This window comes from Cryptomeria japonica, chromosome 7 (genome assembly GCF_030272615.1).
Source record: "Cryptomeria japonica chromosome 7, Sugi_1.0, whole genome shotgun sequence".
Taxonomy (NCBI): Eukaryota; Viridiplantae; Streptophyta; class Pinopsida; order Cupressales; family Cupressaceae; genus Cryptomeria; species Cryptomeria japonica.
The window spans coordinates 58,775,373-58,789,820 of record NC_081411.1 but is presented as its reverse complement, the minus strand read 5'-3'; the positions used below and the strand labels follow the sequence as shown (position 1 = coordinate 58,789,820).

Below are 14,448 nucleotides of genomic sequence, written 5' to 3'. Positions count from 1 at the left end.
TTATTTCAATTTGGAAATTATGTTCCAAATTGACCATATATATAAGTGTGAAATGTGAAAAAAATAAAAACTTGAAAACTATGATTTAATTTCAAATTAGTCTAATTTGAGAGAATGTTCCTAATGTTATTCCAAACAAAATAGTTGGTTTTTGCATTAACCCACTTCTTGAGTTGGAGATTTTGCAGTTTCATTTTTCATAAACCAAATCTCAAAAACTATTAAATTAAGAATTTTATTAACTCAAAATGTAATTATTTTTCTAAGTTTTTCTTGTAATGGTATTCTTATCATCCTAGATAATGTTCATGGTAAAAGATTAAATTAATCCAAATTTATCCCTATTTTTCTACTGCAACCTTCAAGGTTAGAAATGGATCTTCATTTGGACATCTTAGTCAAATTTTAACCTTTTTGGAAGGAAATTTTTTATCTCAAATATAGCATTTTATATCATGGTAATAACCTTAAAAATAAACCTTTCCAAATGAGAAAAGTTTTCCAAATCCTAATCTTGCTTTTGCGTTTTCAAAAGAACCAAATCTCCCTAATTGTTTGTGAAAGGAATTGAAGTTCTTAGGGTTTTGGCTGCAAAATGTGTAAGCATGCATAGATTGTTTCTCTTTGCATGGCATAGCATACCCAAGGCATGTGAGAAGTTTAATAATATTCCTGAAAGGGATTTTATATCATGGAATGTAATGTTGCAAGGTTGCACAAAATGGAAATTTTTAAAAGATTTAGTAACTTTCACATGAATGCAATTGCAAAAGGGGATCTCAATCCTAAATTATAGAGGCATGTACACTTCAAAATTGTGAAACGTTGATTCAAGGAAAAGTTACACTGATTTTTTCTTCTATGACATTTGCAGGCTCGAATGACAAGTGTTTAGGAATTGCAAGCTGTGAAATGTCTACTAAAAGCTCATCCAAAGGCAAATCAAATGCTATCAATATTTTTACCTTGTTGGAAAATCCTCTCCAAGTGTCAAACAAAGACAAGTTAGTATTGATCGGCATAAGCTCTCGTGTTACAATGGTTATTAAAACCCCGATTAAGCACTTAAAAAGATCGCCAGGTCAGCTTCAAATGACAATTATGAGAGGAATAAGGAGTTGTCGAGGTTTCTTGATGGGTTAATAATTATGTTGTAATTCTGACGGAGATATGTGGAAAAGATTCAAAGGGTAAGCAACATCTTATCGGCAACAATTTAGGGATTGAGGACTCCTCTTTAAGTACTACGGCAAATTAATAACCTCTTTCTTGGTGTCAATGTGAAGTTGGCACCCATGTATAATCTATGAAAGAAAGAGAGAAGAGAAGAGATCGTCAGCAAGTAACCTTTCGTTAACAACACACGCTCCAACGCCAATTTAGATGTTCATAATTTTTTCCTATACGCCAAACAAAAACATGAATCAGCAATTCATGCCATATCGATCGCTTGGTGGAGCTTAACAACTCTTCTTGGCATTGATTTTTCAGGTTTACTTCATAACTCTCTCCATTTTTTGAAGTCAAGTTAATGGCCGCTATTTTATCGCCAAAACAAAAATGGTTGTGTACAAAAACGTGGAAGCAAAGAGACGTGATATCACGAAATGCCGTGATTGCAAATGCGCATGAAATAGATTTGGAACAAAAAGCCTTAGAAACTTTGAAGCAAATGCAATTGGCGCGTATAAAGCCAATATCATTTTCTTGATCCCAGTAGGTCATATATCAGCTCATGGAATGCAATAAAGCCCGAATGGACATTCATCGAAGCCTAATGGAATGCAGATTTTCAGCAAATGTTGTAATTACAAGTGTTTTGCTTGCCATGTGTGCAAAACATTAAAGCATATACAAAGCATAAGAATTGATTTGACAATATTCTTCAAAGGGAGGTCACCCAATGGAATGCAATCATCGCATGCTAAACACATAACAAAAGCTTTATTTGTAACATAGTTAGGTGTTTTTGGGAAGGAGTATGAGGTAGCTTTATATTGTTGTAAGTCATTTGTAAATTTATAAATAGATTGTTGATATTGTGGATTATAAAAGATCGTTTCTTTAACTTTTTGCACAAGACATATAGACAGTGTAATAGAAATTCTTAGAGAAATGTAATCACATGTAATATAACCATCACAGATTATGCAGAAAACCATCCACATTCTTGAAACTATCTGATATACTCCATTTTCATGAAATTAATATTGTCAATGGTAGGATCCTTCCTTCTAGGCATGGTGAGTATATTGTCAATTAGATGAGGAAAAGCTCAGGGTCGCTTGTGAACAAATCAAGGCCAAAAATTCTTTTAGTCAATCCAAATGCATCATTGAAAGATGAAATTTACACTATCCAAAAGAGTTTCAAAAACATGATTAATAGGGAAATGTTTGGCAAGCAAACCTTCATTAGTGGGACAATGAAGAACTTGAGTGGCATCTTTGTGGTTCTAGATACATGTGGCAGCCATCTTCTCGATATTCGTCATGTGTTGGATGGCATTCAAAAGAGTCAAGCTATGTGGAGGCTACGAATGACCGATGTCATTATTGCCAAGAATGAATTCATTGCCCTAGCTGTCAAGTTATTCAAGACATATAAGACAAGATCTACTCTTCATCGGGATTAGATAATGGTGCAAGGGACTTCTTTAGGGAAAGTTGGAATGGACGACAGTAAAGGAGAAGGAATGCCTCAATAATCAAAGCATCCAACTACTTTCGTATGTCTTAAGTTGGATTTTATGTAATGTGATTTTTGTCACCTTTATCTAAATAGGTTAGAAAAAGGACTTAGATTCTGGTTATAATTCCCATCATAATCAGAATAAAGTTTGTTTCATTTTCTTAGACTCTTGTAAGAAGGTAGTTATCTAGGTAGTCAAATACTTTGTCAATTATCACTACACAATAATTTGCCATTTTTGTACCATGGGATTCATATTAAGGGGATTCTAAAATATGCGTTTCAATTGTCCAGCAAGAGTCAAATGAGTCTTTGGAGTATGATGACCCAAAATAGTCTTCCCAAATGAAATCTTCTTTGTTGTGACTTCTTTTACCAATAAGCCCAATCCTTTTTAAGTATCTTTGTATATAGTTGATTGCAAGTTAAGTAACTACATAATTGATCTTGGAGCTTTAGATAATGTCATGCCTTCCAAAGTCACTCATACCCTTGAACTTTCTTTGAACGAACCTTCTCAAAAAAAATTCTCTATGGAGTCAAAGAAATTATTTCCTGTTGGATAGCTTAAGGATCCTTAAGTTTCCTTAGCCACATATCCATCAAAGAAAATGAAGCTTAATATCTTAGTGAACAATATTTTGGCTAGTTATCACATGTTGTTGAGTAGAAGTTTTTGTAAGCATTTGGAAAGTAAAATTCAATTGGATTGGTCACACGCATTGATACCCTAGGTGACAAGAAAGTTTACCTTAATCCTTAGGTCAAATATAATATGTTGAAATCAAATGATCCAAGATTCAAAATTTGATATGTAGAAACTCATCCTAATACCTATATGCTCATATCAAAAGAAAAGGATATGCTTGAATTACTTGCTCCTAATATATTTTTAGAGCTTTGCAATGTAGTTTTGTGAAAGGTCTTCATCTTTAGGTTTTGGTGCCAAGCTAGTTCTCATATCCCCTACACTAAAGCCTACAAGTTAGCTTTTGAAACTACCAACAATAATACCAAATATGAACCCCTCCTTATTGGTTTGCAATATGCGAAAGATAAAATAAATAGTATACTTATATTCTAAAAAATATATATGTAAAATAATGCCGAGAGATATCACATAATTTGTCTTGCATGTTTATTAGTTGTCAAGAAGGACATGGAGCTGAATAATGTTGCACTCTTTCACTCTCATTAAAGATGTAACAGTTTCATATACTTAAAGACAAGTGGCAATGATTCTATTTTATTCAAAGTAATTAAATAATACTTATAGAGAAACTGAAACATGCATGCATTTATTTGTCATCTAAACGTCAAATTTATTCAAAACCATTTTTTTGTTTACGGATATTTGTATGTCATTGTAGATGCCTCTCGACATAATTAAGAAGCTTTGAGTTACTAGCGACTATGAATTGATAGTGAATCAAGAAAATAAGAGACTCCAGAATTATCGAAATAAAATTTAGGATGATATAGAACACTTTGATGTTTTCTAATACAACTAGGCCTAAGGGAGCAAAACTCTAAAGTAGATTGCATTGTTTTTTCAATCTTGCTTCATATTCCACATCCTACGTTCATTAAAGATGTATATCTTGTCAAATTTATTTACAAGCAATCATCCTTGATAACAAGCACCATTGGAAAGTCTTTGACGATGATACGCATGTTATATCCTTGTTGGAGGGAAATGGATCTTTCTCTAAGGTGTTCTTTGAATGATCTCAATCTGTAAATCAACGACAAGATGGTGAGAAAATAGAAGTAGAAACTGTAATTTTGTAATTGAAAGTGAATACCATTCCTAGTGGTTTGGTTTCTTTAGAGAAACTATTTGATAAAAATGAGATATGTGAAAAACAAAGTTGATCCACGGCCATATAATTCTTCAGAATCTAAAAGGGGTTAGTGTTGGATCAAAAGATAATCCCAAAACTGTTTTGATTGGAAAAAGTTTGTTTCTGAAAGAGAAACAAAACTTGACGGATCTACTTAAAAGTTACAAAGACGTCTTCTCTTGCTACTATGATGATCTTAAATATTTTATGAATCGTGACTTCAAACATCATATTTCTCTTAACCCTGAGTTCACTCTAGTCAGCAAAAAGTAGAGGCGAGTTTAATGCAAAGATACTAGACGCAATTATTGTAGAAGTGGATAAAATGATTAAACCTAGAATTATCTATCTTATTCATCATTCTACATGGCTTGCGAATATAGTTTTTATTAGAAACAAGAATCGTGAAATCAAGATTTGTGGTTATGGATCACATTCTGCAAATGGTTTCAGGTTCTGAAATGGTGTCTATGTTCAGGCTATAATCAAATCAGTGTTGTACTAGAAGATCAGCACAAGAAAACCTTTACCATTCCATGGGGCATGTTTTCTTACATTAGAATACCATTAAGTTGATAAGTGTGGGTGCCACTTTTCAAAGGGCAATGGATCTTCCTTTTGGAGTTTTTTTAAACAAAATCATTGTCATGTATCTAAATGACTTGAATTTCTTCGAAAGAAAGCAAGAAGAACACGCCTACCACCTAGAGTGTATTTTGTAACATTGCATATAGCAAGGAATTTCACTAAATTCAAATAAATTTTTCTTTGGAGTAACAGAAGGCAAGCTATTAGAACATACTATATCTAAACGAAATATATATCGACTTAGAACGAGTCAAGGCTATCAAAGAATTGTCGTCACCTTATAGTAAACTAGGTGTTAGGTCATTCTTTGGCCAAATCAAATGTTTAAGAATATTTTTTCTTGATTTCTAAAAGATCACGAAGTCAATCATCAATATGATGAAAGTTAATGCTACTTTTCAATAGATAAAGGAAGGGAAGATAGACTTTAATCAAATCAAATATGTCATAATTGATGTTCCACATTGTCTTAATTTAATTCTACAAAAGAGTTTAATATCTACAATTATGCTTTTGATGCAACTTTTTCATCCATCATGAACTAATACAACGATGAGAAAATAGAAGTGCCAATAGCTTTCATGAGCATCCCATTGAATCTTTAGTTTCACGACCCTCCATGAAAGTATCTTTAACTACATAATTTTTATGGTGTTAATATATGGATATAGTCCTTAAGCCACATATATCTACAAAATAATAATGATGATCGTTAGAACTATAAATTATATTTTAAATTTTATCTCATTATTAATCAAGATAAATATTTGTCAAACTATAACACAATATTTAGTTTAATTAAATTAATTTTAAGTAATATAGATACATTTAAGAAAACATAACTAAACCCAGCTTAAACACCCCATCAAAATAAAATGAATATTTTTTATTTTTAAAAAATAATAATGCAGTTTCTATTAGTGCCCTCACTTAAAATGCAATTAAAAGCCATCTTATACAATACGTTTCCATAAATGCCAAACATAACTAGGCATTGACATGCTTATTACTTTTGTTCAAATCATCTCAAAGATATTATTGGCATGTATGGTTACTATTTACACAATATTAGAATTTGATTCTTAAATTTTTGTATAAGACACGGACTTGTGTAAAATAGTTGATCATTTACTTGACCTCATTAAAATGATGCATGTGTGGATTATTCATAACTTTACTTTGAAAAATATCTTAAAATTTTGTTTTATTTACAGATGTCAATCAACATGGCATGACAATTATTATGTGTCACAATTTTTAGTCATTATGGTCTCCCGTAAAATAAATTACAAAAATCACATTTTAATAAAATCATTGTTTACTTTTGTCAGTATTGGCATATTGTGATGGTTAAGTTGTGGTGTTGTTCTTTCCATCGAGGTTCAAATCCCATTGGGGTACTATTATTGAATGTTTAAATGAGGATGCTCAAGTCCCCCATTTGTGACCTCACCAGTTCATTGCTCTAGGTCAAAGGATTTACCCCTCTTTTTTAAAAAAAATTATTTACTTTTACAACATACTTAATAATAAAATACTTTAAATTAATAATTTCATTGATGTAATAGATATTAATACCATATTTCTCTATCACAATCATTAAAAAATTTGTCGTCTCCTCAATGTCATGCATAATTTCAAGAAGCATTAGGGACAAAACATGAACAACCAACACAAGATAATCCAAAGGGTTAGATGAACATAAATAGGGTATTAATTAAATTAAAATTAAAATCATAGATAACCATGAAGCATAAAAGAATAACAACATCAAGAATTGATAATTAGGAAATATACAATGCATTGTTGTAATTATAAATTTGAAATGATAATACAAGCTAAATGGTCATTGGCTTTTCAAATTACAATCTCTTCTCTCTCGATCTTCCAAATCAACTTGTGGCAGTCTTTCCACTTAAAATTCTCCATCAATATTAGCGAGGAAAACTACATAAATTACATGCAAAATACCATATAAATCAATACTAAACATTACACCATCACACAATATCAAATTGGCAACATTAAAGCAACACTATGTTTTAGCAAGATCATTATTTTATTATAATGTAGTTAAAAATACTAAAATGTTACAGTATGTCAATCATTGTGGGTCACAAACCATATTATTTATAAATAAATAAAATGAGAGAGAAAAGAAAAGAGCTTGTATGCACTCAACTAGCATTTATTTTCTCCTCAAATTCATGATAACATTAATTGTCATATCTAGTTATTCATTTTTTATCATATCTCCGACATTATATGTCTTAAAAACTATAAATAAATATTTGAACACTCATTTTCCTTGCTAATTTTGTATACCAATAGAATGGCCATCTAGTTTAGGTACCATAACATACAAATTAACTCATTACTCATATGATGATTACAATACTTACTAGTGAATTTAAATAGTATTCATGTATTTTGGCAAATTCAAGTAGTGACATTTTTCTACTGAGTTGTGCATTCATGTAATATTGAATGTATTCTTGATGTTTCAATTTCTTATATAGCATGGGGTGTTCTTGATTCGCAAGGCATTGTGTTTGTCATTGTTCGATGTTCTATACTCTTATATCTCCCATTTGTCGTTACTTATAAAGAAAATGAAATATCATATATTAGATTTTTCTATATTAGAGATAAATTAATCAATAACCAAACTTGCAAAACATTTACCTCTAGTAGGTCACCAATGTTTACGACAAGCACATAAGGAATAGGTTGAATAAGAACCCATTCATTATTTTTACAACATAGTTAATAATAAAAAAGTTTAAATTGTCAATAAAAAAGATGAAATCAATATTATTACCACATTCCTCTATCACAATCATTAATAAAAAGGTGTGGTATCCTCAATGTCATACTTAAATCTAAGAAGTAAGAAGAACTAAAAATGATGAACAACCAACACAAGATAATACAAGAGGTTAGATAAACTCAACTACTATCTTAATTAAATAAAAATGGCAATCATAGATAACCATGGAGCAAAAAAATATTACACCAAGCAACAAGAATTCACAAATATATAATGCATCAAAGGTATTCATAAATTTGAAATGATAATGCAAGCCAAATGATCATTAATTTCACAAGTGTCAATCTCTTCACTCTTGATCATGCAAATCAACTTGTGACAATCATTCTCCATTAATAAATTAGAGAAGAAAAATTACATAAATAAAATACAAAAATTCCCATTAATCAACAATAAACATGACACCATAACATAATATTAAATCAACAACACTAAAGAACCAATATATTTTAGAAAGATCGTTATTTTATTATAATGTAGCTAAAAATATCTAGTAAACTGGGGACTATGAAACATATTATTTGTAGATCTAAAATGAGAGAAAGAAAGAAATTGTATGCACTCCACTAGCATTATTTTTTTCTCAAATTCATGATAACATTGATTGTCATATATAGTCTTTCATTTTGTATTATATCTCCAACATTATGTCTTAAAAACTATAAATAACCATATCAAGACTCATTTTTTCTTACAAATTTTGTATATCAATGGAATGGCCATCTAGTCCAGGTACCATAACATACAAATTGACTTATTACTTATATGATGCATACTACATGTATAGTAAATTTAACTACTATTCATGTATTTTGGCAAAGTCAGCTAGTGACTTTTTTCCATTGAGTTGTTTATTCATGTAATATTGAATGTATTCATGATGTTTGAATTTCTTGTATAGGGTGGGGTGTTCTTCATCCACAAGACTACTTGCAGGGGTCACTTCTTCATCTAAGCCTGGTTGGTAAAACATAGCAATAGATAATCTTGTCTTCTCCTTATTTGTTACTGCTCGATGTTCTATACTCTTGTATTTTCCATTTGTCATCACCTATAATGCAAATGAAATGAGACATATTAGATTTTATAAATTAGCTATATTGGAGACAACTTAATCAATGGCCAAACCTACACAACATTTACCTCTACTAGGTCACCAATGTTTACGACAAGTGCATAAGGAATAGGTTGAATAGGAACCCATTCATTATTCTTGCGGACATGAAGGCCTTCTATTTGATCATCTTGAAGCAAAAGAGTTATGGCACCTCCATCGGAATGAGGGCTTAACCCCAACACTAAGTCAGGCCTAGGACAAGGTGGATACAAATTCATTCTCATAGTCATCATTGGCTCCTCTCCAAATTTGTTTTTGAAATAATCACTCTTTAATTGCAAATTTTCAGCAAATAGACTCAAGATAATCATTGCCACCCTTTCCACATGAGTAGTGTACCTCTCCAATGTATTCCTACAATCCCATATTAAAAATTCATTTGGTAATTGATATTAAATATTAACAATAGAATGTAAATCTAAAGAGAAAAGATTTTTTAAAACTTAAATGGCTCTATAAAAGTATAAAGTACCTGTAATCCGATGGTGTGGTTGGCCACAGAGCTAAGTTGACAAGTTTCTTAGGCATGAGTATCAAAGCCATCAAGTCGCCCCAGTCCAACTTCTGATCTTCATCAACCACAAACATATTGCCATAGCCTTGAGCTTCTCCTGCTTGCGGAGCATACTTTTGCTTCTCGTCTAACGAAAGACTAAAGAATTCATTAGCCACTCCTCTTATGCGATCTATCAAAGAATGTGGAATTCCATGGTTCACAACCTGAGAATCGCTGAACCATCAGCACAACTGCAAACCCAAATACCAGAAATCTATGTGGGATCTAACTTTATATTCTCAAAGAATGTTATGATACCTGAAAGAAGCCCCACTCTATGCAGGCCTTAGAAAGAATGCCCATCTCCTTCTGTCTTTCATGGTTGTCAGAGGGCAAGAGTAGCTTTTCCATGTCGATTACAGGAACTGTCAAGAGAGAAGGAAGTGGTGTTGAAGATGGCCTCTCATCATCTGATCTGATGTATCTCTGGGGAATGAAATGCGGTTTCCTTCGTGCAATCTCCTGCACACTCTCCACATGAACAAAACTGTCCCAGTTTGGATTAGCGAAAGATTCAGCAGCATGGTTTGCAGAAGAAGCCATTTATGTATGCTAATTTGCCTCTTACCAAAGGAAACCGATCAGAATTATCTTGTAGTTAATGAAGGCCAAGTATAAATAGAGGAGGAGAGGACACTCCTGTGATTGATACACTGGGCATATGTTATATTTAGTTATAATAAATAAGTAGGTTTGAATTCAACGCCCACGATTGTATCGTAACATCTCAACTAAAAACGTTTGAATACGCCGCACACAAGTTGGATTGTCACATCTTGAACAAACATTTTTATTTTATTTTTAAGAAAATGCAATCGTTAAAGTTACCATTTTTGAAGAAAATGAAATCATTGTGGAATTAAGGTATCATTGTGGAATTAAGGTAGAGATTTGGAGTGCAAGTTATGTTAAAAAGGCTACATGTTATGTCATATTTTCTTCTTAGCTTTGACTACATGATTTTATATTTATGGTGAACTTGAATATATAGTTACCAATCACACTCACTATTCAATGGGAATTCATAGATGTTGTCATATTTCCTTCTTCGTTTTAAATACATATTTTTTATATTTATGGTGAATTTGAATATATAATTATTGATCATTCTCATTATTTGATAGGAATTCATTAGTAGTTGTAATGAGTGCATATGTAAATCAACAAGGAATTTTAGACAAATACAAATATGTTAAAATTTAACAAAGTTTAGTTAGTAATGAGTTGGAGCACATCTTTGTTTGAAATGTTGAGCAATAAAACGTTGCAGTCACAGTTAGATAATCCTTCTCCTTCTTTCTAAAAGAGACGTGCATTTCTTGTTTGTGGACATACCTTAGATAGTTTAAGGTTGGAGATATGCATGTATTTGCCAAATGCATCTTAGTCTCAATCTCACACTCTTCAAACCCAAATTACTTTTAGAATTCACTTTGATTTTATATCCATATCTAAGCTTCTTTAAAGATCATAAGGTTTGAGTGGTTAGCAACCTTGAAGGAACCACCCAACCATTGTTTTCTCACTTTGTAATGTATAAGGAATCCAAAAGTTTGCACTTGTAATCCTTTTAGAACTAAGAGTCTATTTAGGTTTGAAAGTGTTCTCATGTTCAAGTTTGTTATTTCATATCACTTACAAACTTTGGTAACCTTTACTAAATTGTTTTCTCACATTTAGTATTGATGATCTTACAACGAGTTGGAGGGATTATTAGATAGACCAATTAGACTTAATAGTGTAGACAACCAAGATCGACAATTCGTGTTTGGTTGATTTTTGTGTTATTCATCTATCCTTACTACCCCTATTAATTAATTTATTTTTATTTAATTAATTACTTAGGCATTCTTTTATTTTCTAGACTATCCCCCAAGGTAATTAATTTAATTAAAATACCATTAGCCCTTCTATCTTTTAAATTAAATAAATTCTTTATTTTATTTTATTTAATTCATAATTTCCCTTTTCCTCCAAATGGAATGAAATTTATTATTTAGTATATCCCTCTTTGTCTCTCCAAATGTCATATCCTCCATCTTTTCTCGACTTGCCCTCTAATTATAATCCTAATCCCACCTAATTACACATTCTAAATCCCTTAGATTAGAGGAGTCAACTCTTTGGGATAAATGGCCACCCCATTTGCCCACTCAAACTTCAAGGCTTTCTCCTTTTGGCAAAGAAGCCCACATGAGCATTCTTAAGAGAGGTCACATCAAGGAATTTAAAATTCCTTTATTCCTTATCCTCTCATGGCTTTGGAACTTGTATGGACAAGAAATGCCTTTATGGAAATATCTTGTTCATATCCTTAGGGTGTTACAAATATGATTTTGTGTTGTCATTTATGTCAGACTTGTTGTCAAATGTTGATATGTCATAACCCTTATTTTCTAGTAGAAATTAAAATACAAGATTAAATTAAATACATTTACATATATAGAAAATCATTTGAGATAATATAGATTATAATATTAATCCTATAAATATTACCTCTCTTTTATAAAATAAAAAACCTTTTAAGATTATTTGTTACACTTTTTAATGGACACACTTGTGCCATGAATAATGATGTCCATGTTTCCTTCATGTTCCAATTGAGATGATATTCACTATAGGAGCCTACACACAATTTTCATGGAGGATAGAATGTTAATCCTATTAGGATCCAGTTAATACTGAGAGAGGGGGTGAATCAATATTAAGACCAATTGAAAATTTAACTCAAAAACAAACTTATCTCATAACTGAAACCATTTAACAAAATATCTCAACTTCTTCTTCAGATCTAATAACCTCTTTATCAGATTGTATTAACACATTAATCAAATCATTTACCACAACTATCAATACTTTCACCACCAAAGAAATCATATAAACTTGATCATTTACCAACTCATTAACCTTATCAGTCAGATCAAATACTTTCTCACACAACTCCTTATCAGTACCAGTAACCTCTAATAAACTTCTAATAAAACATCATAACCGATGTCTCAGAAATAATGCATGAAATGAAACATAAACAAGAACATCACATGAAAAACATTCCACACATGAACACCATAAGTTTTTGACGTGGAAACCCAAATAAGGAAAAACCACGGTGGGAGTTGGCACCCACATATATTTGTACTCTTTTGAAGTACACCCTGTTAGGAGGTCAGCCCTATTAGGAGCTTACAATATGCCTAGTTAGGAGAAGACCTTGTTACGAGTCACCCAATTTGGGTCTTTGCCTTGCAGCCCGATTAGGAGCTTGATGCTCTGTTAGGATCAACCTCGTGAGAGGATTTAACACTCTTTTGAGAGTGCCATGTTAGGGGACTTAAATGTTTAAGGCATGTTAGGACCTACCCGATTAAGGGATTTAACCTGTTGTAACTGTTAGGGAACAACAGTAAAAAAAATGATCAGTTTACTTGCACTTCTCTGCTTGCTTGTTCAGATCCAGTTCTACACAACACTCTGCAACTCTCAGGCAGATCTCACACTACACTTGGATGGCTGAACACATTCTCTAAGACCACCAACACAATAAACATCAACTGTGTCATCCTAAATAGCCATCTCAACTAGATTGGCCGCAAAACCCTAATTACATATTGAATTTACAATTCAAATCATAAGAGATCATCACAAATCGTTATATAGATCATTACAAAAAATTACAGTGCAATATCAACCATTGGTTGATCATAACCCATCACGGAAATCTGATCTGTACCAAAGTCAAACCCTTAAAACACTCTACTAAGCGTTTTGTTGATTCCCAAGAAATTCTTCCTTGAATCACGCCAAAACAACAATTAAATATGTGAGATTTTGACAAGATCTAGAGGCAATGGAAAGCACAAATAAGAGAGAATAAAATAGATGATAGGAATAAACTGTATTCTATCAAGATGCAAAATGTGATCAACTGGATCATTAAGCGTTGTTGTTCAATAGTTGTTTTTACAATGTAGATGAGCCTACTTATATAGGCAAGGCTATATAGATATATGAGTGTTGGAATTCTACACTCATGTGAGAATGGTTGATGTTGTCATTGATGTCAACCAACTGGTATTAGGTCTCTACACACACACCGGCAACAGGGTCAACACCGATACCATCTACCGACACCAGCAGGCATATTCACCAACATCCAGATTACACTGGCAAAGAAGTATACCGACACTCAGGCCGACATGAGACAAGTTTTGTTTATGTGAATTGTATTGTAAATATAATTATCTTTTGTAAGCCAACTTGGTATATTGTAAAGACTCATATATGTATGAGATCTCATAGGTCATTTTGTATTTAGGAGATTTTTGTATGTATGAGGTGATATAGTGGACAGCAAAAGGTTTTGGTTAATGTATCCGACTGAGCTTAAAATGGTACTGAACCAAGCATTAGAGATGCTATTTTGAGTAGTATATTATATTGGATTTAATTGTCCTTATTGTAGTCAATGAGACTCTTCTTTTGAGCAGTGAGCTCTAGGTTGTTGGCCTTCCTACATGTGCAGGCCCCTATTGTAAGTAATATTAATTCATATTGGTCAGTGAGTAAATTTGTGGGTCACAAATTCCACCGAGGTTTTTCCCAGACTGGGTTTCCTCGTTAAAATATCTTGTGTTATGGTGTGTATTTATGTTGTTTCTATTATTTATGTTTACTGCATTATTTCTTGCCTACCGATACATTGATTTGGGTTGCAAAGTTATAAATAAGTTAAAATATTCCACAAACTAGTTAGACAGGGATTCACCCCCCTCTCTCAGTCTCTTTGGGACTGTCATTACACCCATCAATTGGTATCAGAGCC

The 14,448-nt window shown here is 32.1% G+C and overlaps 1 protein-coding gene across 1 annotated transcript; it reads right to left on the bottom strand.

Moving 5' to 3' along the window:
* Nucleotides 1-8,508: 8,508 nt before the first annotated feature.
* LOC131044779 (protein SRG1) lies at nt 8,509-10,216 on the bottom strand. Its single transcript, XM_057978213.2, has 4 exons — nt 9,885-10,216; nt 9,543-9,790; nt 9,097-9,424; nt 8,509-9,004 (listed from the first exon to the last, which is right to left on the bottom strand). The coding sequence occupies exons 1-4, from the start codon at nt 10,167-10,169 to the stop codon at nt 8,753-8,755; spliced, it is 1,113 nt and encodes a 370-aa protein (XP_057834196.2). The 5' UTR covers nt 10,170-10,216; the 3' UTR covers nt 8,509-8,752.
* Between the last annotated feature and the right edge of the window lie 4,232 nt (nt 10,217-14,448).

What these genes read in the sequence shown, in the direction of transcription:
- LOC131044779 (XM_057978213.2), bottom strand. Translation starts at nt 10,169, where the DNA reads ATGGCTTCTTCTGCAAACCATGCTGCTGAATCTTTCGCTAATCCAAAC. An exon ending in TAGAGTGGGGCTTCTTTCAG is followed by an intron (nt 9,791 to 9,884) that starts GTATCATAACAT and finishes AGCGATTCTCAG; the next exon opens with GTTGTGAACCATGGAATTCC. An exon ending in ACATTGGTGACCTAGTAGAG is followed by an intron (nt 9,005 to 9,096) that starts GTAAATGTTGTG and finishes TTTGCATTATAG; the next exon opens with GTGATGACAAATGGAAAATA.